Consider the following 27,373-nt stretch of genomic DNA (forward strand, 5'->3'; position numbering starts at 1 on the left):
CAAACTCACGAAGAAGTTACAAACCTGAACAGTCTTCAAACCTGAAAGGAAATTTAATTATTATGTTAAAATCTTGCCAGAGGTAAAGTCCTGACTCCAAATGTTTTGCTGCCAAGTTTTACCAAACATTAAAGGAGTAGGCTATGCTAAACTTACATAAATTATTGCAGAATTTAGAAAAAGAGACAACACTCCTGTAGTAGGGAGAGTAGTGTCACTCAAAAATATATGTCCAGCTTCCAACCTTTGTACCTGTGAATGTGACTCTAGAATAGGATCTTTACCAATATGATTTAAGAATGAGATCATCTGGGATTTAGAGTGGACCCTAAAGCCAACGGCTAGTATCTTGGAAGGGAGAGGGTGATGTGGAATCCACAGGGAAGAAGGCATTGAGGAGACACAGGCAGTGATCTGAGTGCTGTATTCTCAAGCCAAGGCACTCATGCTACCAGACACTGCAAGAGGTAAGGAAGAATTTGCCCCTAGAGACTTCAAAGGGAAATGGCCCTGTTGACACTGAATTTTGGACTTCTGGCCTTCAGAACTGTGAGAGAATAAACTTCTGTTGTTTTAATCCAGCAGATTTGTGGTGATTTGTTGGAGCAGCCCTAGGAAACTAATATAATGTACCTCTAGATTCATTTTACGTTATTTAAATAACTGTTCAAAATCAGAAGAGAACTGTATGGGGAAGGACAGTCATAGGCTTTTCTCATTTATGGACGTAGATACATAACACATAAATAAAGGTTACAGAATTAAATTCAGTGGTGCATTAAAACATATGACCACATAAGGTCAGAATGCAAAGTTGGTTTGACATTAGGAAATTGGGGGCCCCTGGCTGCTCAGTCAGGAGATGCAACTCTTGATCTTGGGGTTGTGAATTTGAGCCCCATGTTGAGGGTAAAGTTTTCCTAATTAAAAAAAAATTCTTTAAAAAAATTTTTTTAGGAATCAGTGAAATTCCACAGTAACAGATGAAAGACAACAAACGTTACTATCTTTATATATGTACAAAAACCATTTGATACATCTGTGTGTCCTTAATATTAAAAAAAACAACATTATGACTACCTGATTATAAAACCTTATTTAGAAACATTAAAGAAGCCTAAAGCATGGGAGAAAATTCGTATTTACTGGTTAGTAGATTCAGTATTGAAAAGATGCCACTTCATACTACGTAAATCTACAGATTCAATGCTGATTCTACAACTTACAATGGAAGAGTAAGAAGCCAAAAATAATAGTCAATCTTAATAAAAAGAACTATTCAGCTATAGTTTAAGGCAGTGAGGCATTTGGAAAAATAGACGTATTGATTAAGGACAGGATAATCCAAAGCATATACATATGTCAAAACTTGTTTTACACAAAGCTGGCATTTTTAGATTAGTAGGTAAAGGATAAGCCTTTCAGTAAATGGTATAAGAACATTTATAATCCATGTGGTGAAGAAAAAAATGAAATTGGATTCCTGCTTTATACCATATGCACCCATAAATTCCAGGTTGATGAGTGATGAAATGTGTGGAAGACCAAACTATATAACTTTGAAAGACAAGACAGTATAGGAAAACATCTTTATGATCTTGGGGGGCACGGAGGGATTTCCAAACAGAAAGTGTTAATAAAGGAAAAGGTTGAAAATTTGACAAGACAGGATTATAGAATTACACTAAGGAGAGAGGGGTTCAGGGACAACTAGATGACGCAGGAGTAAGGATCCATGAACTGAAAGATGAGGCAATGGGACACCCAATTAGAGCAGGAAAAAAAAAAAAAAGTTAGGGTAGATTAAGGGCCTGATGGGACAACATCAGATGGACTTTCACATTGTAGGGATCCCAGAAAGTGAAAAGATATTCCATGAGATGGAAGCCAGAAAGAAGCTGAAGCTTCTTATTGTCTATCATAAAATAGACAATAAGAAGAGGCAAAGATAGATGCCACATAGTGATAAAGAGGTCAGTCCCACAAGAGGATATAACATAAATATTTATTACCCCATAAATAGGAGTACCTAAATATAAAAAGCAAATATTGCCAGATCTAAAGGGAGATGTACGTAGCAATACAATAATAGTAGGGGATTTTAACATCCCACTTACATCAGTGGATAGAGTATCCAGCCAGAAAATCAACAAGGAAACCACCTTAAATGACATGATAGACTAGATGGACTTAACAGATATATTGGAACATTCTATCCCAAAGGAGAAGAATACCCATTCTTGTCAAGTGTACATAGAACATTTTCCATATTAGATCATATGTTAGGCCACAAAGTACAAATCGTAATAAATTTAAGGGAATTGAAATCCTCTTAAGCATCTTGTCTGGCCACAATAAAATAAAACTGGAAATTAATTACATGGAGAAAATTGGGAACTTCACGAACATGTGAAGATTAAGCCACATGCTAGTAAACGGTGGGTCAAAGAAGAAATCAAAAGAGAAATAAAATGCCTGAAGACAAAAATGGAAATATACCAAAATTGGTGGGATGCAGCAAAAAGAGGTGTAAAGAAGGAGTTCCTAGGGATAAATGCCTACCTCAAGAAAAAAAAAAGGCTCAACTATTCATCTTGAGGAAATAGGAGAAGAAACAAAGCCCAAAGTTAGTAGAAGGAAGAATAGATTAAGCAGAAATAGAGACTAAGACTAAAAAGACTGAGAAGATCAGTGAAACTGAGAACTGGTTCTTTGCAAAAGCGAACAAAATTGATAAGCCTTTTTAAAAGTGGATTGGATGAGTAAAAAAGTTATTACGCGTTTCTGTTTTTATGTAGATAAGTTAGTACATGTTTAGCTAAACTATTCCTTTTGGGGGGTATGTCCTGGAGATTTGGGAATTGTTACTTAATTAAAGACAGATAGTGATGGAAAAAAAATTTGATAAGCTTTTAGCTAAACTTACCAAGAAAAAAGAAGAATCTAATAAATAAAATGAGACAGAAGATGTCACAACTGATTGATATGACAGAAATGCAAAGAACCCTAATGAACACTATGAGCAATTTTATGCCATAAGGTTGGGCAATCTAGGAGAAATGGTTAAATTTCAAGAAATATACAAACTACCAAAGCTAAATCATGAAAATAGAGTTAAATAAATAGAAAATCTAAATTGACGGATTATTAGTAAGGAGAGATTGAATCAGTAATCAGAAACCTCCCAACAAAAGTCCCAAACCAGATGGCCTCACTGGTGAATTCTATCAGATAATTCAAAGAAGAATTAATATCAAACTATTCTCTCAAACTCTTGCAAACTCTCAAAACTTTTCCAAAAAACAAAAGAGGAAGAAACTCTTCCAAACGCATTTTATGCAGCCAGCATTACCCTGGACAAAGGCACTGTAAAAAAAAAAAGAAAATTACAAGCCAGTATTCCTTGTGAACATTGATGGAAAAATCCTCAATAATTATTAGCAAACCAAGCTCAGTCATACACTAAAAGGATCATATATCATGGTTAAGTGGGATTTATTCTGGGGACACAATGATGGTCCAACATCTGCAAATAAGTTAACAAAATAAAGGATAAAAATCATATGTTCATCACAATAGATGCAGGAAAAGCATTTGACAGAATTTAACATTTATGATAATTCTCAGCACAGCAGGTTATAGAGAGGATGTAACTCAACATAATAAAAGCCTATATATGACAGACAGCTAACATCATATTCAATGGTGGAAAGATGAAAGCCCTTGCTCTAAAATCAGAAACAAGACAAAGATGCCTAGTCTTGCCACTTTTATTCAACACAGTATTGGAAGTCCTAGCCAGAGCAATTAGGCAAGGGAAAAAAAAAAAGGCTTCCAAATTGGAAAGGAAGAGCTAAAGCTGTCACTACTTGCAGATGGCATGATATTACATACAAAAAACTCTAAAGACTCCATAAAAAAAACCATTAGAACTTATAAACAAATTTAGCGAAGTTGCGGTATATAAAAAACATACATAAAAATTTTGCGTTTCTGTACACTAATATTACTACCAGAAAGAGAAATCAAGGAAACAATCCCGTTTGCAGTTGTATCCAAAAGAACAAAATACCTAGGAATAAACTTAACCAAGGAAGTGAAAGACCTGTATATTAAAAAACTGTGAGATGTTAACGAAAGAAATTGAAGAAGATGCAAATAAATGGAAAGATACTTTGTTTTCATGGCCTGGAAGAATAGGTATTGTTAAAATGTCCATACTACCCAAAACAATCTACAGATTCATTGCAAGCCCTACCAAAATTCCAAGGACATCTTTCAAAGAAATGGAATAAGCTTAAAATTTGTATGGAACCACAAAAAAACCCAAATAGCCAAAGCAGCCTTGAGAAAAAAATAAAGCTTGGAGGCCTTGCACATTCTGATTTCAACCTATAATACAAAACTACAGTAATTAAAATAGCATAATATTAGCATAAAAACAGACATAGATCAATGGAAGGGAATGACCCAGAAATAAACTTTTTTACATATGGTTAATGAATTTATGGAGCCAAGAATATCCAATGGGGAAAGGGTAGTCTCTTCAGTAAGTAGTGCTGGGAAGACTGGACAACCGTATGCAAGAGAATGAAACTTGACTACTATCTTCTACCAAACACAAAAATTAACCCAAAGTAGACTAAGGACTTGAACAGAAGACCCAAAACCATGAAACTACTAGAAGAAAACATAGTTGGTAATCTTTCCATAGATCTTGGTGATGATTTTTTAAATCATTTTTGGTATCAACCAAAACAAAAGCACAAATAAATAAGCAGAAATACATCATATTAAAAGGCTTCTGTACTGCGAAGGAAGTCATCAACAAAATGAAAAGGCAACCTACTGAATGGGAGAAAATATTTGCAAATTGTATTACCTGTTAAGGGGCTAATATCCAAAATATATTTAAAAACTCCTATAGCTCAGTAGCAAAAACACAGTTTGATTAAAAGATGGGTAGAAGATTGAAATAGACATTTCTCTAGAGAAGACATACAGATGGCCAAAAGGTACATGAAAAGATGTTCAACATCATCAGTCATTAGGAAGATGCAAATCAAAACCCAATGAGATATCACCTCACACTTGTCAGAATGACTGACTGTTGTCAAAAGATAACAAGTGTTGGTGAGGACATGGAGAAAAGGGAACTTTTCTGCATTATTGGTGGGAATGCAAATTGGTGCAGCTACTGTGGAAAACAGTATGAAGGTTCCTCAAAACATTAAAACTAGAAATACCATATCCTGCAATTCTGTCATGTGGTATTTGTCCAAAGAAAACAAAAACACTAATTTGAAGAGATCTATGCACCCCCACCCCCATTCATTGTAGCATTATTCACAGTAGCCAAGCTATGGAAACAACCTAAGTGTCTACTGATGGATGAATGAATAAAGAAATTGTGGTGTACACATACAAAAACACACAATAGAGTATTAGTCATGAAAAAAATAGCTTGAAATCTTGCCATTTGTGACTGTGGATGGACCTTAAGGGCACCATGCAACATGGAATAAGAGAAAGACAAAGACCATTTCATCTCACTTAATATATGGAATCTTAAAGGGGGAAAAAAGCTCATTATTGGTTGCCAAAAGTAGGTAATGGAGGTAGGAGAAATGGGTGAAGGGGGGATCAAAAGATAAAAAAAGAAATTCCCTTACAAGGGGGAAGAAAAAAAGTTATATAGAGGGCGAAAAGACAGCACAAACCATCAGAAAATACTAGAACACGTGTACCTGACAAAAGATGAGTATTCAGAATAGGTTTCAAATTTACAAGTCAAGAATAGAAAAAAATACCCTAGTATGAAAACGGGCAAAAGATTTTAACAGGTACTTCACATAATTGAAAATCTTAAAGTGGTGAGATGACTATATAACATGATGCTCAATCTTATGAGCAGTAGAATTAATGTAATTTTTAAGACTTAGTGGGATCTATTTTCTATCTGCTATCTGGGCAAAAATTATCAGGTGATTGGTATCAGATATGGCCAAGTCTGTGGAGATACAGTACTGACTCCTTTGGAAAATGGCCATCAGCAAGTTGTGCCTGCCGTGTGACCTAAAATTCCTAAGTAAGCTCTCATGACCCATTGGGAGGCATTTATGAGAATGTCTGTAGCAGCACTGGCAGCAGCCCAGATGTCCATCAGAGGTCATTCTGTGGAATCCATATCACTATGTAAATAAATGAACTATATCCACAGGAATCTCAGGAACAAAATGATAAGCTAAAAATCACTGAAGAAAACCTATAATTATGATTTACGTAAAGATCAAAAAGTTGTAATATGAAACCATTTTTGAGATGCAAACAGCAACAGCATAAAGAACAGCAAGAGAATAGCAGAAATTTAGGACAGTGGTAACTGAGGTGGGAAGGGAATTTATCAGTTCAAATTAGAATATGGTACAATGAGATCTTCAAAAGTGATGACCAACATGTGTTCTCTTAAACAACGTGACAGCAGTGTTGTCCACAATAGCCATACTTATGGAGAGAGCCAGATGTCCATCAACAGATGAATGGATAAAGAAGATGTCTGTGTATCAGTGGAATACTCAGACATCAGAAAAAATGAAATCTTGCCATTTGCAACAACGTGGTTGGAACTAGAGGGTATTATGCTAAGCAAAATAAGTCTATCAGAGAAAGACCATTAATACATGATCTCACTCATGTGGAATGCAAGAAACAACAGGATCATAGGGGAAGAGAGGAAAAACTGAAACAAGATGAAATCGGGAAGAGACTCAGTCATAGGAAACAAACAGAATTGCTGGAGGGGAGATGGGTGGGGGGATGGGGTAACTGGGTGATGGGTATGAAAGAGGGCATGGGATGTGATTGAGCACTGGGTGTTGTATACAGTTGATGAATTCCTGACCTCCACCTCTGATACCAATAATACGATATATCTTAATTGAATATAAATAAAATCAGAACATATGTTAATATGCAGATTTAGGAATGACAATATATACAATATATATTGTATTTCCATACACTAGAAAAAAACTACTGGAAAATAAAATGTTAAAGGTAACATTTACAGTAGTATCCAAATAACATCAAATGCAAAGGGAAAATGTAATGTGAGGTATGCAAGACCTGTACATAGTAAATGAGAAGAGGGAGAGAAATGTAAAAAATGTATTAATATATAACAAAATTAAATCTATTACTAATTTTTTTTTTTCAAAAGAAAAAAACTACATGACAGGCACCTAAGTATTTTGTGGTATTGACATACTTTATGTCATATCTGGGCTTTTTTCATATTCATTAAACACTTTTAAAAACCCAGCCAAATGAGAAATTATTCAGTCTGTAATTGATGGTAAATTCTTCAGATTTTTAACTCTCTTTAGGCCCCAAGTCATACCTAATTGTTTCTACGTTCTCTTTCTTTAAAGCTGCCAGAATACATTTGAAGACGTAGGGTCAAACAGGGGATTGAAAAGCTTGAAACCACTTTCCATGAGTGTCTTGAACATATGCGAGCACTCGTATGCCTGCACTGCCCCTCGTCTGTTCTCCCTTCACCCCACCCCTGTACATATAGCTCTGGGGGACCCAGACTCCAGAGAACCTAAAATCAGGAAACTCTGGAGCTTCGTAAATAAAAACCATTAATCATAAATTTATTTGATTTGTGAATACCCTCCTGTGAGGGATGTATCATGATGCAGATGTGAGAAGCTTCAAACTGCAGGTAAAATTGCCAGGTGAACCTCCCAAGTGACCAGAGGCTGCGAGGACTTGGTGGGCTTAGGTACTGCAGCGGGGACAGCCAGTACTCAGGAAGGGCGGGAAGGGCAAAGCTGCTCAAGTCCCCTTCTGCCGCATCTGCAAACAGTTCTGTTCCAGGACTCACCTGCAGACACAGAATCTTGTGTGCAAAATCCTGTGCAAGTCGGGGAAAGGTGATGGGGAGGGGCTGACCGAGAAGGAATGAGGACTGGCCACACTTGGTGGCACAGTGAGAGAGTGTTTATGAGCATGCAGGAGGTGGTGGGGACTTGGGAGAGGGGGGGTGGTCCCAGTTAGTAAGAGATAAAGTTGCAAAGAAAATTTGGCACCCGAGAGTTGTGTTCCGCCGTTAACACTAACCCTGGTTTTGAAGAGTCCTTGATCCTTTAAAACATGTTAATACATTTTTATTTCTTTAATTGAAAAGAACTTTATATCTTGTTTACATTTTAAAATCTGACCTATAAATGAAAATCTTAACTTCGTAAACAGACTCCTAGCAAATACTTAAAGATGCACAGAAGCATGGCTCTTTATACACAGCAGGTGTGGAGTTGGGTAATCACTGGCATCTTTGCAATTAATTATTACATTTGAGAATTTATTCTGGGCTATTTACATTCATCTTGGAAGTGACACTTTTCTCCAGATCAAATTAGAAGAGGGGTCTTTAAGCTGGAAATAGGGAGTTTTAAATAACTTAAAAATTTTAAAGACATCCTAATTTTAAAACATTCACATTATTCCTACTTGAGGTTCCTAATATAATATGCATTTTATTCTACAGTTACTACTACCAGGGAGTTTTAAAGATTCTTTAACACTGAATGCTATTTTGCATATCCTGCTGGTGCTTATTATGTACCAAACGTGCTATAATAATTTTATATACAGTGGTTTATTTAATCCTCACATTAATTGCTGCTTTACAGTGGAGCCTCTTATACCCATTTTAGAAACTGACCTGAAACAGAGAAAGAGAGTTGTCCAAGCTCATGTGGCTCTTGAGTGGTGAAAAGCAGATTCAAACCCAGGTAGTCTGGCTTCAGTCTTAATTTTAACTTTAACCGGCATGCTCTATTGTTTTGTTACTTCCTGGGCCTTAGAGAGCATTTGTTAGACTGTGCATTCTTCCCTCTAGCACGTTTTTACTTCCTTTACTGGTGTAACAGTTGTTTGTACAAGAAACGGCCTTGTTGGGATTCAAGACTGACAACTTTGCCAGTGTTTACCTTTGTCACTTTGAGCCAGTCGCTTCATCTCTCTGTCTTTTCTGTGTAACTGTGAGAAGACCGAAGGCATACAGAGATTTAAAAGAACTAGAATGAGAAATGCAGGGAGAATCCAGAACATTGTGTTGTAAACACAGAGACTCCAAGGAGCTTGCAGGCAAGCCTATCGGCATATTGTAAGAGCAATAGGGAGCATGCAGTTATCTCCTGGGAGGGTAACAGTGATGCAAAGTAATCTCCGTTTGTAGCGGGTTGAAGTGATCTAGGATCGGGCTTTACATGGAGGATTACAGTTGATCTAACCCTGAAGCCAGCCGTGGACCTTTTATTCACAGTAGCCAGAGGGGACTGGCGTGGGGAATGCAGGTGTGGTGCAGAGTGCTAAGAAGTTTCGTTTAGTTGCTAAAACCACGTGGAGAGATTCCGTATCAGCTTATTTTATTAATAACACAAAATTTATATTTCTACCACTATCCTCAGGCTCAAGCTATATGTACTCCTACATTTACTTTGCTGAGAGGGCAATGTAACTAACATGTCATTGATAAAAGGGCAGTTTTCAAAGCTGAGCATTGGGTTCGCATCTTCACTGCAACGCTTCTAGCGTTGACCTTTGGCGGGTTATTTAAATTGTACAAATGTCAGTTTCCTCACATCTAAAATGGTAATAATAGTTTCCACTAGGTAGCTTTATTTTTAGGATTCAGGTAGTCATTGTTACAGTATTTGACACAGTGGCAGCTGGCATTCAGCAAATGCCCTTTTCTTGTCTGTGTCCAAGTACCATGGCCTTAGGCAGCCTGTGGTCACTGTGCGGCCCTGTGCCACTCCAAGATCACTCTGGTCTGACAGCATATGCAGCATCCGAGAGTGTCCCCACTCTTGACCTGCTGGAGGTGAAGCCCAGGAATCTGCTTTCACAAGCTTTCCAGTTCATATACAGATCAAACGTTGAAATCTGCTGGTAACACTTTGTGGTTAAGAGTAAGGCTCTACAGTTAGGTTCTCTGCATTGAAAGCCTGGCTTTGCCAAGGAGAGCTGTGTAATCTTGGGCAATTTAACCTTTTCTGTCTCTGTTCTTCCACTTGTAAAATGGCACTAGCTGTTGTAGCTACCTTATCGTATTAACTGTGAGGATCAAGAGTTAATACACTTTTAAAGCACTTAGAATCATGGTTGGCGCACAGTGGGTGCCCAATAGATGTGGCTGTGCTGTAGTATTTACAGTGAGTGCTATGGTAGTGTCCAGTTGCTGCTCTCACAGAATACTGCATATTAGTGACTTAAGACAACCCAAATTTATTATCCTAAAATTCTAGATCCCAAGTCCAAAGTGGGTCTCAGTGGAATGAAGGTGTCAGCAGGACTGTTCCTTTCAGGAGGCTCAAGAGGAGAATTCGTTTTCTTGCCTTTCCCAGTTCCAGAGGCTCTTGCGTGTCTTATCTCACATCCCCCTGACCATCCTCAGAGCCAGCAATGGCCACTCAGGTCTTTCTCACTCTACCACAGGACTCTTCTGCCTTTCTCTTGTACATTTAGGGACTCTAGTGATTACATCGGGCCCACCTGGATAAGCCAGGATAATTTTGAGGTCAGTTGGTTAGCAACCTTAATTCCCTTTTGCCACAGAACCTAACATAGTCATAGGTTCTAGGGATGAGGAACGTGGATGTCTTTAGGGACCGTTATTTTGCCCCCCACCACTACCACCTGAGATGGTTATTCCATGCACACCAACATTGGTACTGCTCTTCTGGAAACTTGCTTTCCTATGCTTGACCTTTCCCACCTCTTCCAGCCAGTTCCACCTCTTTCTGTTCCTAACCTGCCTCAGGTGTCCTTTACAGCATACTCAGTTGAGGAAATAGAAGCCACCAGATGAGAACTCGCTCATCCATCCACAAGTATGTGCTTAGCTGTGCGGATCCGTCTCCTGTTTTGTCTGTAAGATAATGGAAGCAGTTGTCTTTCTGTTCTTAAAATCCTGGCGCTTGTCACCCCGCCTCCCCTGGATCTTAGACTTTTGAGGCGATGTGTAGGATCTTTTATCTTTAAAAAAGCCCTCCTCTGGGGACGCCTAGGTGGCTCAGTCTTTTGAGTGTCCTACTCTTGTTTCGGATCAGGTCATGATCTCAGGGTCCTGGGATTGAGCCCTGAGTGGGGCCCCGCGCTCAGTGGGAGCTTCTCCCTCTTCCTCTCCCAACTTTTCTGCACCTTCCCTCACTCTGCTTTCTCTCTAACATAAATAAAATCTTTGATAAGTGAATAAATACTTTCCTCTGAACCTGCATTCCTTCTCTGGTTTCTCCATCCCTCTCTTACTCTTCAGCCCCATCTCAGAGCCCTGTTTTCCACCTCTTCTGTTCAAACAGAAGCCTGGAGACAAGCCTTTTGATGCCACACCAGCCCCTCACCTGCGGTCTGCAGATCCCTGCATCTGCCTGCAGTCTTCGTGCCTCGTGCCTTCCTCCCAGGCCTGGCCATACTGCCTCCTGCCTGTGCCTCCCTGCACCCTCCCTCATCCCATAGCTCCAGGGGACTTTCAAAGCCCTGAACAGACTTGTATCACTCTCTTTTTGCTGAATTTAGGATAAAACTCAAAAACATGTTTAACCTAACCTGCCACTGCCACTCTAGCCTCATTTCTTCTTGTTCTCCTTCACTGTGTTGTAGACACAGTCTCAGATAGTCAGATATGCTAGGCTCTCCTCTGCTCCAAGGCCTTCCCAGGGCCCAGAATCCTGCCCTCTCCTGTCAGTCCCCTCGTGACAACCCGCTCTGCTGGAAGCTGCAGGTGGCTGCTCCCTGTCCTATGCATGAGTCATCATAAGCTGGGGAAGACAGGACTTGGATTAACTTCTTTCAGGACCACTTAATTTCACTCAAAGGTTCTTGCTGAAAAATGTAGCAGTTAACTGAATTATCATTGTAAAAATTGACATGCTACACATTTTGAGCACCTCTTTACAAACTGCAAAAAAAATTATTTCCATCTTGCATATCTTACTGTAGACAGAGCTGTCGTTATAATGGAGAGAAACTGTAGAAATAATTCTTTTTCACTTCTGGACTGGCTAACAGGAGTTTACCTGGTACCAGCTAGAACATGGTACTCCCTGGTATGTGTGTACTGCCTGGGGTACATTTCCCAGGTGTTCTCACCAAACCCACTTTATTGGATACACAGCGATCTAGTTGTTCGTGGGTAAGGAAAGATGTCCCCGGTTATTTTATGTCTTGTAAAACGTGACTTTCTTGTTAATTTTTGTAGTGACTCTTCCTGATGACCTGACACTTTATTAATATTTCTTTATGTATCTTATGTTACAGACTATTCAGACTATGAAGACAGTTCTCTAGAATTTCTGGAAAGGTGCTCTTCTCCACTAACTCGATCTTCTGGGAGTTCTCTGGCTCTGCGAAGCATGTTTACGGAGAAAAATACAACATATCAGTACCCAAGGGCAATTTTGTCAGTTGATCTTAGTGGTGAAAGTATGTGTAATCATGTAATGCTTAAACAAGTCTTAAGATTCTTAAATGTGGAACTGAGATAAAAACATACTTCATTGAGGGCTTGTCTGAGCAGGGCACACGGTTTAAAAAGTTATCCCGTAGGCTAATATGAAAAATCTCAACTTTTTTAACTTCTATAAAGTCAAATTGGCTTTTATAGTTAATTGTAGGACAGACGGGAAGGAAATTATTAGTGTCTCCTATGTACTGGTTATGGGTATTTTTACATGCATATTTGGAGTCTGTCAGATTTCCCTACAAGCCGTCCTGACAGCTGGGGTGTTCAGGACTCTTGCCTTCCGGTGCTCTCAGCAGCGGGAGGGAGACTCTCCTAGTGGAGACATCGATGGCAGTGGCTTGAGACTAGAATAAGGGATGGGGTCTTCATCTTATGTCAAACCACAGGGATCCTTATGGCTGAGCTCACTTCCTGCCTTCTCCTTTCTTCTGAGGGCCCGACATGGTAGGTACTAGGTGATATGTTACCGTTTGCATTGTTACCACTTGCTTTCTTCCAGGCCTATTTCCCATCTAGCCCATGGTGGAAAAAAGTGTCATCTTCCCTTCTTCCTAAAATAAGCACACGGCACTTTGGGGATTCATAATTTTAAAACATTGGCGGGAGGGAGGTTTAGGAAAATGTCCCTCCTTCTTTTCTAACAAACACAAATCCCCTGGTCCCTTTTGGGCCAGTGGCTCTTCACCCCAGGTGTCCATGGTAACTGTCACTGTGATACTTTGATGAAGCGACCCATACGGAGACATGCTGCAGAACACAATGAGGTTTCTGGGAGGGCAGATGGAGTTTCCGAGTGATTGTTTGGGGATGGGTGGCAAGGGTTGAAAATCATGTAAGAACATCAAGATCTAAAAGTCATCATTTTACATGGAGTGCTGGAGAACGGAGAGGATGTCTGGGCTGGCAGTGCTGCCAGAACCTGAGGTGTGAGTGGGGATGGAAGGAGAGGCCACGGGTGTGGGCTCTCAATTCTGCTGTGTCTTCTGCCCTGGTTGTGACCAAGCACTAAGCTGTTAGAACGGATGTTGATAGAGGGCATGGGTCCTGGGCCAGAGGTTCTCAAGTGTTAGCATGCACCAGAACCCCCTGGAAGGCTGGTTAAAACACCTTTCTGGGCTTCATCCTCAGAATTTCTGATGCCTAATGAGCTCCCAGGTGATGCTGGTCTGGAATCCACACTTAGAGAATGTGCTGGGAAAATGGCAATGATAGTTCAAGAGGTAGTGGTTGGAAGAGAATGGTGTTCCTGTGGCCACTCGGTGGGCGCTGTTGTTCGGGTGGTATTTCACTATGAGAGAGAACTTTTACTTTTCTTTTGTAATTTTCAACCCATAAACCCATTTACTCAGCCCCTTGAGGTCAGCCAAGCATTTGTTTGATGCTTGGGAATTGGTTATTCTAACTAGGTTTTCTGGCCAGTATGTTAAGTTTGCATTCTAAGACCATAACACCTGGTTATTTTGGCCATTGTTGTTAATGATTGCCATCCATATAATGCCACATCTGTGCCACAACAGTGCTTGAAACTGTTTATTCATGTTCTAGTCTGCCATTTTGAGACAAGAACTTACATTCAGGAAGGCCCAAGAGAAAATACTAATTTTGGATTTAAGCTATCAAGATGGTGCTAGCTTCCCAAAACTACTCATATTATTAGAAGGGTTCTATGATGCCTAATTGATTCACTCCTTCTTGAAAATTTTCATGTATTTCTCTAACATCATTTCTACTGACTTCACTTGTTTCAAGATGTCCCAAGACCCTAAAGAAAACATTTATTTTTCTGTAAAACTTTTTGTAAATCAAAAACAAAACATTCAAAAACAGGACACAATACCAGATTAGAAGCTGGTAAAAGAAGCACTAAGACATGAAATATTTAAAATATAAGCAGCATGAGTTTTTTTAGTTTGAAGTTGGCCAGCTTCTTTCTGGTCTGATTGTCTGAAAAGAGAATTTTCTCTGGCTATAGACTCCCCTCTTAGCTCCTCCAGAAGCATTCTGGAGTGGCTTGCTATGTAGATCAGGCTTCATTGTAAGCACCAGGTGTGGAGCATTCAGCAAGCAGAGCCCTTACTCCCACAGCCTGTAGATGCTCTGCAGAGGGAAGTGACTCAGGAGCAGATGAAGGAGGGGCACAGACCATGACTACAGGCCAAGACACCGAGGCGGAAGGAGCCACCTCTGTCTCTGAGAGGCTCCACTGACTGGCCTGCAGGTGCCTCACAGCAGAGAGCAGGTCTTCGACCATGCCTCTTCCCCATATCTCCATCCACACTCCTGCAAAACCTTTAGTGTCCTGTCATCATTTCTTTCCCTTTGTTGTAAATAAAGATTTCCTTGTGTTTGCCTGGATTTTTTTTTTTTTCTTCCTCTATGGCCTGAGCTAAATTGTGGTCTTTGACATCAACACTGGTACAAATACAAACCCAAGACCTGGCGTTTAAGTCGAATTACATGTAGTAGTCCTCCATATCATCTACTTTCTAGAATATATTTATTTTTTAAAGATCTTTATCAAAGCGAGATTTTAAAAATTTGTAAATCCCTTAGGGAACTCATGATCCTAGTTTAAGAAATACTGGTGAAATCATTAACATAGGCTTTGGAGTCATTCCATTTAGCTTTACCGTTTGCTGACTGCACTACTCAAGCAAGTAATACATCTTCTATTTGAAGTGCTTAGTACAGTACCTGACTCATGTTAAGTGCAGTAGTGATTGATGATACTGATACTATTAAGAATAGTAGTATTGACATTAGACTCCAGGCAATCTCCTTCCCTTCTCTGAAGTGCCTTGTCTATGGTGCAAATAATGAAATCCATTCTTTTTACAACTTCTGATTTTGGGGAGGATCAAAAGGATTAACATTTGTGAAAGCATTTGAAAACTATGCAAATTTGAATTATTATCAACCTTAGCCACAACCTCTACAGGCACCAAGACTGGAGAAACTTTTCAAGTTACTTGCAATAGTGTATATATGAAGATGTAAAGTCAGTCATAATTACTAAGCTTCAAGAATCATTTGTTTCTTTATGCAGGGACAAACACTCAATTCCCATTTGTTTGCCCTTCCTTTCTAAATACTTAATAGCTTATAATCACTTCCTTTTAACTCTATCTGAAAAGATGACACAGACATGGGAACTATATGCTGAGTCTACTTTTGTATATATTCTAGACTTATCAGATGTGGAATTCCTAGATGATTCTTCAACAGAGAGTTTGCTCCTAAGTGGGGATGAGTACAATCAGGACTTTGATTCAACCAATTTTGAGGAATCTCAGGATGAAGACGATGCTCTTAATGAGATTGTGCGATGTATTTGTGAAATGGATGAGGAGAACGGCTTCATGATCCAGGTAACTGGTCTTCCCAGTCAAAGCAATTATTTCAGGTGTTCAGCAAATGCATCAGGACTTCGTGTCCTTTTGTCACTCATGGTCTTATTGAAAACAGAGGTCTCTAACTTAACCATCACGTTTAAAATCCTAGTAATGATAGGAAAATCTCTTCAAATGAAGTAGACTTGCTCTCTTACATAAGGATCACCCTCCTTTTGCAAAAGTGTTGAGTTTGAGGTCTTCAGGCTGAAATTCTGGAAGCCACTCTTTGAACCCATTAGGGTAGGTGAGCATCCACATTAAAGTGTAGAGCACAGCAGCCCTTTTCTTACTGGCCTGGATTCCTATTGTTTGTAGCTCTTCAATGGGCAGGTACAGAGACATTTCCACTCTTTTCAAAGACTTGCAAGGATTAAGCATTACAAACCAGCTGTTCCTGTAGAAAGGGTATCTTTAAGAGAAAAGAAGAGCATAACCCACATTTTGTGATGAAAGATTTGGAAATGTTAATTATAGAAATGAAGGAAGTAATCTCCTCTTTTCTCCCCCTTTTCAAAGGTTTTCTGAAACCAGGGAACTACAAATTTATAGGGTCACCACACAGGTAATACTTTGAGAAGTTGCTGCTACAGGCATTCCTGCAAACTTGCCTTAAAAAGAAAAATTCTACACTTAAATAAGCTATTTTAAAGAGGTATTTGCCCAAAAATTAGTGGGAAATAAATGAGAGCAAGTTTTGATTTTTTTTTTTATGGTTTAAGTAATATATCAAGGCCCTTTTGAGTAGCTGCAACTAGAGGAAGTTCTTGAAGTAGTTGACTATCAAAAATAAAATTCAACTTATATCAGTGTTGCATCATTGTGTGGAATAAGAATTGAGCTGTCGGCGGCCTCGAGACTGCCATGGCTGACTGTAAGGAAGGGGATTTGTCTTTTTTCCCAGCGAGCAGGCCTATGATTGTAAGCACTCCTGTGTTTTCTGGCAGTGTGAAGAGTGCCTATGCTGGCAGCACAGCGTGTGCATGGGGCTGCTGGAGGAGAGCATCCCCGAGCAGTACATCTGCTACGTCTGCAGGGACCCTCCTGGTAAGCCTCCTCCCCATGCTGGTGGCAAGGCGCCTAAAGATCTGGTTATGGATTCTGTAATGTGCCCGCTGTATAAAAACACCATGACTTCTTCGTCAGTTCAGTTCTGCCTCCATGTGAAAATTTTAAAACATTTTTCATTGCTTGTTACAATTTTGTTTTCCATGTTAGTTACCTAGGCCAAAACATTAGCCTCATCTCATTGACATACCTGCCATGTTACTGGAAGGACAGAGTTCTGGCTTTTTCCTGGAAAAGGATTAGGCCCTTAGTATGTCCTTGTGTCTTGATTTCTAAGTAAGTTTATGTGTGGCTATTTGACTGGAACTGTATTCTGAATGTACACTCCTCATGACATGGTTTTAAAAAAGTTTCTGATCCTGCTGCATATCCAACTAGTTGTCAGTAGATGGCATCTCCAGTGATCACTTGCTTTCCCTTTATTTTACCCATGAGACAACTAGGGTGTGGAGGGTTGCATTCCTTGTGCACAAGGGTAATAGCAAGCATTGCAGACCTGAGATGAAAACCTGTCCCTTTTGACTCCCTGTCCAGTACCTTCCTCCATGCCAGAGGCTCTTTGAGTAGCAAAGCTTTGCATATTGTACACACTTTGAGCTGCTTGGGCAGAAAATAACTAGATATTCTCAAATAAAAGCCTACCAAGTTCTCCTCTTGTCTATCTTAAAACCAGGAAGCAGGAGAATGATTAATATAAATATAGACATTTGCTTATTCATTCAGCAGCATTTATTGGATGCCTTCTATTTGCCAGATGCTGGTAAGAGGTAAGATGATTGATTCTAAGCATGCCGTCCACTGTCTCAGTATAGTAGGGGTCACAGACGCATAAGCAACTCATTTCATTGACATTGAAGATACATTTTACAAGACCCGGTGAGATCTTGAAGAGGGGTCCGTATTCACTTAAGTAGAACTGTATTTCATCCTGTTCAAAACAAATGTTAGTGAGAGAACGGATACCCTGTCTAGTTTCTATCCAGTCTTCTCAGCCTTTCTACAGGACATATGACAGATACATAAAAATTGGGAAGCCATACCCTGAGGGTTCCTTTGCGGATGTCCTCTGCCTGTGAGCATATCCTTCATGGAGTGTGTTCTTCATAGCGGGCAGGAGACCCAAAGGTTGGAGGAACTCTCACAGCGCCAGCTCCTCAGAACCCTGTCTTGCTCATCTTTTGAATTTATTCTTAGTACCAGAGCTCACCCTGCTTACTGAGTAGTGTTAATAAGATGGCAGTGGAAGGGAAGTCTGAATACGTGGCATCCTTTGTCATTGTGATGTCCCCTTCACCTACAGGTCAGAGGTGGAGTGCAAAATATCGTTACGATAAGGATTGGTTGGATAATGGGAGAATGTGTGGGTTATCGTTTTTAAAAGAAAATTACTCTCATCTCAATGCCAAAAAGATAGTTTCCACACATCACCTGCTTGCTGACGTCTATGGTGTCACGGAAGTCCTGCATGGGCTACAGCTGAAGATCGGCATACTCAAGTAAGTGAGGGACACAAGGCCCCAGCTAGGGGGAATTTCAGTTCAGGGTGATTAGGTGGCCTTTTGAAAGTTCAGATGAGCACTTTGGAAGGCAGAAGAGCTACTTGAATACATTTTAACTTTTAAAGGTAGAAACAATAAATATTTTGGATGAATAGCCGCTTCCCACCTCTTGTCCTGGCATGAATAAGTATGGTTGAGGGTCAGAACCACATCCGATATCCAACAAACGTCAGTCCCTGCCCCACTGTTTTGCGTTCTGGCCACGCGCAAAATTAAGTTCCGTGGGTTGGTGCATCCTGTATTTTGTATCCTTCTGCAGGGATGGTGTCAAGATGAGGTAGATTTAACAGCATATTGTTTTAATTACCTTAAGACCAACTTTGAAGGGAGCAGCTCATAGAATCCATCCCTCTGCTGGGCAGCAAATGTGTTGTAGTCTTCCCAGATCATTTTCCCTTAAAAAAAAAAAAAAAAAAAAAACCTGAAATCTGAGCCTCCCTAAGTAACATGTCCAAGTGTTCTTGAAGCCCTCGTTTTCAGTTCTGCCTAGTTCCTAACTAGAATTCCTCTCTTTAAAAAGGTATTTTATGTAAAAACAAGATTCACCAGTTCTTTACAAGGTTGTCTTCATTGGGACTCACTTGCCTGGGCCAGAAACTTGCCCTTTCCCCTCCTTCTGTCCCCATCCAGGTACCTTTCCCCTCAGCTGGGTGTGCCAGGGCCACCTATCTACCATGATTCCTTGACCTTGTTCTGTGCCTTCCTGTCTCTTCATCCTGTCCCAGCCCAGGCTGTTCTTTTCCCATGAACAGTTGCCACACCATTTTAGTTCTCCGTGGCTCCAGTCTTGGACTCTGAGCTCATCCTTCTTATTGTTGCCCGTGTGATCTTGGTAAAAAATAAATAGGAACTTGAGGCACCTGGGGGGCTCAGTCGGTTAAGCATCTGCCTTCGGCCCAGGTCATGGTCTCAGGGTCCTGGCATTGAGCCCTGCATCCTGGTCCCTGCTTCTCGGGGCATCTGCTTCTCCGTCTGCCCCCCGCCCCATGCATGTACACATGCGTGTAGTCTCTCTCTCTCAAATAAATAAAACCTTAAAAAAGAGATAAATAGTAGCTTATCTCTTTTTTGACTTCATATGCCCCCGTGTCTTCCCACCTCTCCAGCTCATGCTCTGAGTCTTTCCCTGATAATGTCTTCTTCTATTCAGTTGTCATCTTCCCTTTCCCAGTTGTTTTTCCCAAACGTCACAACTCTACCAAACCATAATCCCTGAGCAAAGCCTGCTTTTTCATGACTACAAGCCTTTATTCACTCACACCCAGAACAACCTTGTACCATTAGTCTTTCTAGCAGATACCTGCCCCACCAGAGCTGATCACATGCCCTTCTTGGCAAACTCCTTGCTACTGATATTGGCACTTTGTTGCACTTTGTTTTCTTGTGTCTGTCTCCCCTTACTAACCACAGTTCCCCTTAAGGTAGGGCTTGTGTCTTATTCATCATTTTGTTCCCACTGCTTAGTGTAGGGTTAAGTACTCAGTGACTGTTTGTTAAATGTAATTTGCTTCTGTTGTATGTCATAGATCTGATTATGGATTTCTTTATGAAAAGAGCATGCAAATGCTAAAGCCTAAAGGAAGAGCTAACTTATTAAAAGGAAAGTCTAGTTCATGCCAGAAATTAGTGCTCTAGTATGAGATTTCATTTATTTCTTAAAATAAACCTGAATAATAGGTCTCCTCTCATCTGAGAGATGGGTAGTCAAAGGTAGAGGTTATGCATATAACTTGTCCAAGCTCAGTGACGGAGCAGGACTTGATCCATTGCACTGTTAGACTACAAAACTAGCTTTCTTCCGTGCCTTTACTGTGAGAGAATTTTAGTATTTTCTGATATTAAATTATTAGGGAGTCCAAAAGATAAAATCTGTAATTTCAGACCAATACTTGGGTATTCTCAGAAGATTGATTTGATCCCTGGGTGTTTATCTAACCTGGAAGTAATTAATTCACAAACATTGAACTTTCTAAAAGGTTTATGCCTCCTGAGTATCTCTGTTTCTTATCAACTCTGTTCAAAGAATTCTGGTTTTACTCAACTGCAGAATTTTAATGACTAGAATTAGCTGTGCAGTATCATGCTTATATGTTGGGTGAGGATGGCAATAAGAGTGCATTATCATAGACTGCAGGTGACGGTATAATTAGGGCATTGTCTCCAGAAGCCGCTGGGGCAGTACCTATCAAATTTAAAATGTGTACCCATTATCCAGCAGCTCTGTATCTGACTGAAATATCCCCACTCATGTGCAGAGATCACAGGAACACACACACAGGCACATGTCTGTAGGTGGGGAATGGGTTGGTGTGCCTAGACTGTGGTAGATTAATATTGTTCAGCTACTAGAATAAAAGTGAGGGAAACATCTATGTATTGAGGTGGCAAGATGCCCGTATATATTACATATGAAGAAGGCAAACAGAGCCCCAGTGTACAAAAGAGAAAGTACATGCTTACCTATTTAAAAAATAATTGTATGGGTGTAGAAAATGTCCAAAAGATCATATCTCAGTTTTTTGTAATTGCCATAGTAGGAAAGTTTTTACTTTGTACGCATGTATTGCCTGATTTTTTGTTGTGAACAAGTACCACTTTTGGATTGAATGAGGATTTTAAAATATGCTAGTATAAAGGTTTTTGGTGTTATACAATTTTAAAACAGTGAAAAAAGTCAGCAGGAGAGTAAGTGCATCTATCAAATGATGATGTGCACTATCAACAGAATTACATTTATCGTTGCTTTTTTTTTTTAAGATCTTATTTATTTCAGAGAGAGAGAGCATGAGTGGGGAGGAGGGGTTGAGGGAGAAGCAGACTCCCTGCTGAGCAGGACCCTGAGATCCTGACCTGAGCCGAAGGCAGATGCTTAACCTACTGAGTCACCCAGGCACCCCTCATTATTGCTTTTCTACCTGAGTATTATTTCTATAAAATTGTGAGAATTCAAACTTTGGATTAAATTCTGAGACAAGGGGATCCCTGGGTGGCGCAGTGGTTTGGCGCCTGCCTTTGGCCCAGGGCGCGATCCTGGAGTCCCGGGATCGAATCCCACGTCGGGCTCCCAGTGCATGGAGCCTGCTTCTCCCTCTGCTTGTGTCTCTGCCCCCCCCCCCTCTCTCTCTCTCTGTGTGACTATCATAAATAAATAAAGAAAAAAAATATTAAAAAAAATAAATTCTGAGACAAGTTACCCTAAAGAATACCTCTGCTTCTGTCTTGAGTCCCTGCCCTCCTTCTTACCTGGCCCCGTTGGTGGGGGATTGGGTCTTCAGCAGAGAAGTGGGCATCAGTCTGCTTGAGTCACCCTCACTGTATAAAAGGCACGGACAACCAAGGGTTATCTGTATCATTTTACATTCTGAAATTTATTATGTCACTAAACTACTTCTTTCCTTTTCTTTCCTTTTCTTTCCTTTTCTTTTCTTTTCTTTTCTTTTTTTTTTCTCTTTTTTTTTTTTTTTTTGTCCCAAACTTCTCTTTCTCTAACTTTGCTTTAAGGAATAAACACCATCCTGACCTTCATCTCTGGGCTTGTTCTGGGAAGCGAAAAGATCAAGATCAAGGAATTGCTGGGGCAGAGAAAAAAGTAGCAGTGCAAGACAAAGTTAATGTAGAGGAAAAGAAACACCACGTACAGAACCATAAAGAACCACCTCGTTTGCCCCTAAAAATGGAAGGAACTTATATAACAAGTGAGCACAGTTACCAAAAGCCACAAAGTTTTGGTCAAGACTGCAAATCTCTCGCAGACCCTGGAAGCTCAGATGATGATGATGTTAGTAGTTTTGAAGAAGAACAAGAATTCCACATGAAAGATAAAAACCCTTCCCAATACTCACTGAAAGAAGATGGAATGCCTGAAAAGGTATAACTAACTCATTTGTTTGGCTTGGAAAATATGAAAGACCATAGGAAAATTTTATACAGTAAAACATACTGAATTCCCAGTAAAGTTATGCTTATATATCCGAGTTCCCAAGTATCTTGTTAGGGTACAGACTTTTTTTGCTCTATTAGAACCATTTGAACATCAAATTATCCCCTAATTCAGGGTTGTAGTAATTTCAGCAAACTTTTACCCTAACCAAAGTTTCAGTTTTATAAGCACACTTAGATGCCTCCAAAAACCATGAGCCACATTTCTTTCCAAATGAAGACATCTGTGTGTGAGAATGTGTAAGTGCGTACTGGTATGTACACATTAATGCAATATGTGTTCAGGTAAAACATGGCACTCTTCTTTCTTTTGAAAATCTTAGCATACTTGTATATGCATATCAGTTCCATTATGCGATACACTGAATTCGTACATCCCTTTGTACACTGAATTTCTATAAACTGCTTTCCTATTCATAGGGATTGTCTTAGAGCTATTGTTTCTTCATTTTTCATTGATGTGCCACTTTAAAATTAGTTCTTTATTTTTCTGGCCTGTTTTATCAAGAAATCGCTGTAAGTACATAAATTTGGGAAGCTGATAGTTCATGATACTTGTGGTGAATCATTTTGTATCCCTCTTATGAAGTCTTTCTGATGAGTCTGAGTTCACATTTTGTGTGTGTGTGTGTGTTAAGCAGTTTGCACTTCTAAGTTTTTAAAGACTTTTATCTTTCTCTTGCCTCACTGATTTAACTGTGAGAGTTAATTACAGTTTGCAGTTTAATTAGACTTTAAACTGGCCTTTGTCAGCTTCCATGATTTTTTCCATCATTGCTTTCTGCCTTCACTCTACTTATGTCATTAGTTTAGGTTCATTGAGGAAGGGGTTAGTCTAAATGAGCTCTGGGCTTTCTCCTTACAGAGTATAATTAGCAACTTGTATCTTTAGCATGTCTTGTTGAATGCCCTCCACCCTGTGGAGCCCCCATGCGAGGCTTTTTGGAGAGACATGGTAGGCATATCTACTCTTTTAAGGACCATCAGATCTAATTCAATTATGTGCTAGCACTTCCTTTAAAAATACTCTGAGTCAGATTGGACTTCCCAGATCATTGCAGGTAATGAGGTGTTTTGTATATCTTTCCTGTTATGACGTTACATTTCACCTAATTTTTTCTTTTTCCGATGGTTCTTTGGAGAAGAATCCAGCTGAAAGGAATACGGTATTTATTTATAATGATAAAAAGGGCACTGAAGACCCAGGAGACTCACATCTTCAGTGGCAGCTCAATCTCCTTACACACATAGAGAATGTGCAGAATGAAGTTACCAGCAGGATGGACCTAATAGAAAAAGAAGTTGATGGTAATTTTCAGAAAGAGCTAAAATACAATGACTATAGTATGTAAAGTGTGTTTATTGCTGTTATGAAGATGTTATGTAAAGCATTTTTAAATTATGGGATGAGAACTGTAGATGCTGTCCGTACTGGTGGAGTGTCTCACTCTTTTACTTTGCATTTAACAGCTGGTGTTTGGGGTCTTTTAGGCCAAAAACAGTGTAACTGGGTATTGTCTCCTTTTTTTAAAGGTGGATATTTATTAAATACTGCCCTTCTGCAGGGTGCAATATAGAGCTCATATGCAATATTTATTAGTTTCATTGAACTGTGTTTTCTTTGGAAGTCAGTGTAACGGCCTTAAGCATATTTAAAATATGGGGGAAAACATTTTTTGTATCTTTGCTCTCACTGTGGTCAGTAGGAAGTGTAATTAACAACAATAAGAAACTCTCACAAGCTCTAGTAGGTAAAACTTAAGTTTGTACACACATTTTCAGATGGTCTTCTTTGATATTTTTTATTTTATCACAGAGGGGCCTGAGGAGTGGACAGGAAAGATATCCCCATTTTATGGTTGAGAAAATAAAGAGTATCTGATTACTAATCCAGTGGTTCCCCCCCCCCCAACCTCATATGTAAGCTTGTATTACCTTTTTTAAAAATTTTACCCCACACGTAAGTTAGAGCCCCTACTGCTTTGTTTTTCCCCATGAAAAAAGGAAATAGCAATTCCATTTCAAAAGCATCTTCCATTTGGTTTAAGCTAGCTTTTTGTTACTTTAATGTTTTGAGTAGATTTTCGATGGGGAAAAAATGCAATTTGACATTATCTCTTATTATTAATAAAAAGCGTGGAATAACTGTTCTGCCTAGACTTCTAATGTGCTTGCAATTTTTTATAGTAATGGTAAAATAGTGGGACTGAGAAATCGACACCTTGTTGCCTTTGTTAAAAAGAACTTCTGATTTAAAAACAAAAACGGTTAGCTAAGTTTCATCTAAAATGAAGTAGAGATGATTTAAGTCTAAAATAATAGCTTCAGCAGGCACAGGAAACTGTTTCCTATTCCAGAAGAGAGAGTAGTAGAAGGATCAGATATTCAAAATGAAATCAGTTTATGCCTATAAAGGGGAAAAGTATCTAAAATAATAACAAAAGTTACCAAGAAGAACTAGCTCTTGTGGGGTGAGATATAAAATAAAGGATGCTAAAGCCGCTCAGAAATGGCTTGAGTATATCTATGGCCTCCTAGAGAAAGGGACGTGAATTCTGTCTCCATCCTTTTCCAGCCTTCCAGTTATGTCATTTTGTGACTTCTTCCAGTTGCCACTTAAATTTGTTTGTTCTGTTCTCTCTTTTAGTTCTGGAAAGCTGGCTTGATTTCACGGGGGAGTTGGAGCCACCTGACCCTCTCGCAAGACTGCCCCAACTTAAACGCCATATCAAACAGCTCCTAATTGACATGGGCAAAGTACAACAAATAGCAACGCTTTGCTCCGTATGACAACAGTGAAAACCTAATGAAAAAGAATGTGGGTCTCTTCAGTCAATAATTTTTTATTGTCCACGTGACTGCTAAGTGGATAGTAAAAAAGCTAGTGATGTTTGGTCATTTACTGATTTGTGACATCAATAGGATAGCACCTTGAAAAGGAAAATGAACAACTTTATCAAGGAAGCTAATATTAGAAAAAGCTTTATGAGCAAGCTACAAATGATAATGTGTAATATGCCAGGGATCAATGAAGTTGAATATAATTTATACCAAGGAAATCGAGTTGGCAGGATTTTTGAATAGTTGCTTTATGTGAAGTTTGAAGTACGTGTAGAGAGAAATATGGTGTGTTTATATAATTTTTAGTAGAAAGATCCATGTAATAAACCAGCATTTGGCCAAAAGCCAAACTGTAGAGGAGAGGAAATTCTGGAGAGTTCTGTAAGGTTGCTGTACGAACTATCTTCTCTGCAGTTGATCCAGCTGCTCTGAAGCTTAGAGTATTTAAACTTTTACGGGATCATGAGCTGTTTCTTAGGTGATGAATGTCTTTAATCAGAAAACTGACAGTGTAAGCCTCACTTCTGAGGAAAACAGTGGTGGAATTCTGACTTCATTATGATTATATATTTTTAAAATGCCAAATAATTGGAATTTCTAAGATGCAGGCATTAAGCCCATTATAAACAATGGCTTATAGAAGGGTCAGTGTGCCAAATGACGATGACACTGCTGGAGAGAGAATGTTAAATGTCATGGGGGTTCCACCTCCAGGACTGACTTAGGCCATCAGCCCATCAGAAACATAAAGTCATGTGCACTATATATGTACCATATATAGTTGAGTTCAGGACTCAGGCATCAGCATACAGTCTGATCCTGAGTATGCTTGGTGTTTGCCTTCAGATAAAAATTGTAAATAACCTCAGCTGGGATGAGGAGTGACAAAAATGTCAAAATAATTTGTGGCTGTGGATTTTTTTTAACTGCTGGTAGTGGAATACTGGAAAAGCTTCATTTCTGAAGATAAATTTTATTTTTAAAAAATACATGCGCACTCAAAACTTGTAGCTTTGATCACACATGGACAAATTTCTGAAACCAAAGGCAACTAAGTTGCTGAGTTAGCTCTTGCTGGATTTTGGGCCCAGGTCCTCCTGCCTGCCAGTGCTCCTGTGAGCTGTGTGCTGCCGCCATGCTCCATACGCACGTATGCGGAAGCGTGTGTGCTTGTTTGAAACAAACACTCAACGTACATATGTACATAACCTACACATATTTATATCTGCACATATCTAGTTTTATTACTATAGACTATAAGAGTTGGTGGTTAACATGAAATGTTACCTTTTAACAGACTGTTTTTAAAAATTAAAAACGTATGTACAGGTTTTGAAACTTTTTTAAAAAGGGGTAAAAGACTGTTCAGAGGAGGCTATTTGATGATTATAACACTTGAATATTTTATGCCTCATTCTGTTTATCAGTTCTAGTGATCTGTGTAAATGCATTTTAGAACTGATACACAGTAAACTTGAATTTATCTTTGATAAGAATACATGCCACTGTACATTCAGATATTATTTAAATTTGCAAACACACTGTTCTATATGTAAGGTACTGTATGTAAAACTCTTTATTAAAACTATTCCGCATATCCTAAAATTTCAGCTTGCCTTTTTGCGGCCTTATATTTTGACGTAAAGACCATTAAAAGAATGTGCAAAACCGTCATTAGACATTTTTATTGCCTTTTGACATTTTCCAACCTGACAAATGTGCCAAAGATCAGTAGACATAAAATACGGTCCTGTGTATTTACTTGTTATACCTTAACTTTATGCTTACTGGGAAATGAAAAGCTTGAGTAGAGGTGATTGGGGTACTTGCTTAAATTTGCATATGAAAGCAAAACAAAAATAAGCCTATATTCCATGTATGGTGTAAACTTGCTAATGTCAGCATCTCAAGATTGATTATGTTATCTTTCATTTCTGTCCAAAGTAATGGCTCTAACCTTTTCCCTGTTGTGGTCAAATTCCAGACATTGAAGTTGTTTGTTTTCCAGAGCGGAGCAAATAGCATCGTTAACCTACGAATAG

At 39.3% G+C, this 27,373-nt stretch overlaps 1 protein-coding gene across 5 annotated transcripts in view; it reads left to right on the forward strand.

Moving 5' to 3' along the window:
- PHF20L1 (PHD finger protein 20 like 1) overlaps positions 1–27,005 on the forward strand; it is a 78,044-nt gene extending 51,039 nt beyond the window's left edge. For 3 of the 5 annotated variants that reach the window (XM_038555542.1, XM_038555544.1, XM_038555543.1), the window contains 7 exons: positions 12,331–12,495; positions 15,722–15,903; positions 16,872–16,971; positions 18,293–18,488; positions 22,053–22,419; positions 23,636–23,798; positions 25,138–25,280. In XM_038555542.1, the coding sequence (XP_038411470.1) occupies positions 12,331–12,495; positions 15,722–15,903; positions 16,872–16,971; positions 18,293–18,488; positions 22,053–22,419; positions 23,636–23,798; positions 25,138–25,280 (1,316 nt within the window). Of the gene's footprint in view, positions 1–12,330; positions 12,496–15,721; positions 15,904–16,871; positions 16,972–18,292; positions 18,489–22,052; positions 22,420–23,635; positions 23,799–25,137 lie in introns of all 5 variants that reach the window. The other 2 variants (XM_038555545.1, XM_038555546.1) reach the window with 1 other exon arrangement.
- The last annotated feature ends 368 nt before the right edge of the window (positions 27,006–27,373 follow it).

Source organism: Canis lupus, chromosome 13, assembly GCF_011100685.1.
Source record: "Canis lupus familiaris isolate Mischka breed German Shepherd chromosome 13, alternate assembly UU_Cfam_GSD_1.0, whole genome shotgun sequence".
Taxonomy (NCBI): Eukaryota; Metazoa; Chordata; class Mammalia; order Carnivora; family Canidae; genus Canis; species Canis lupus.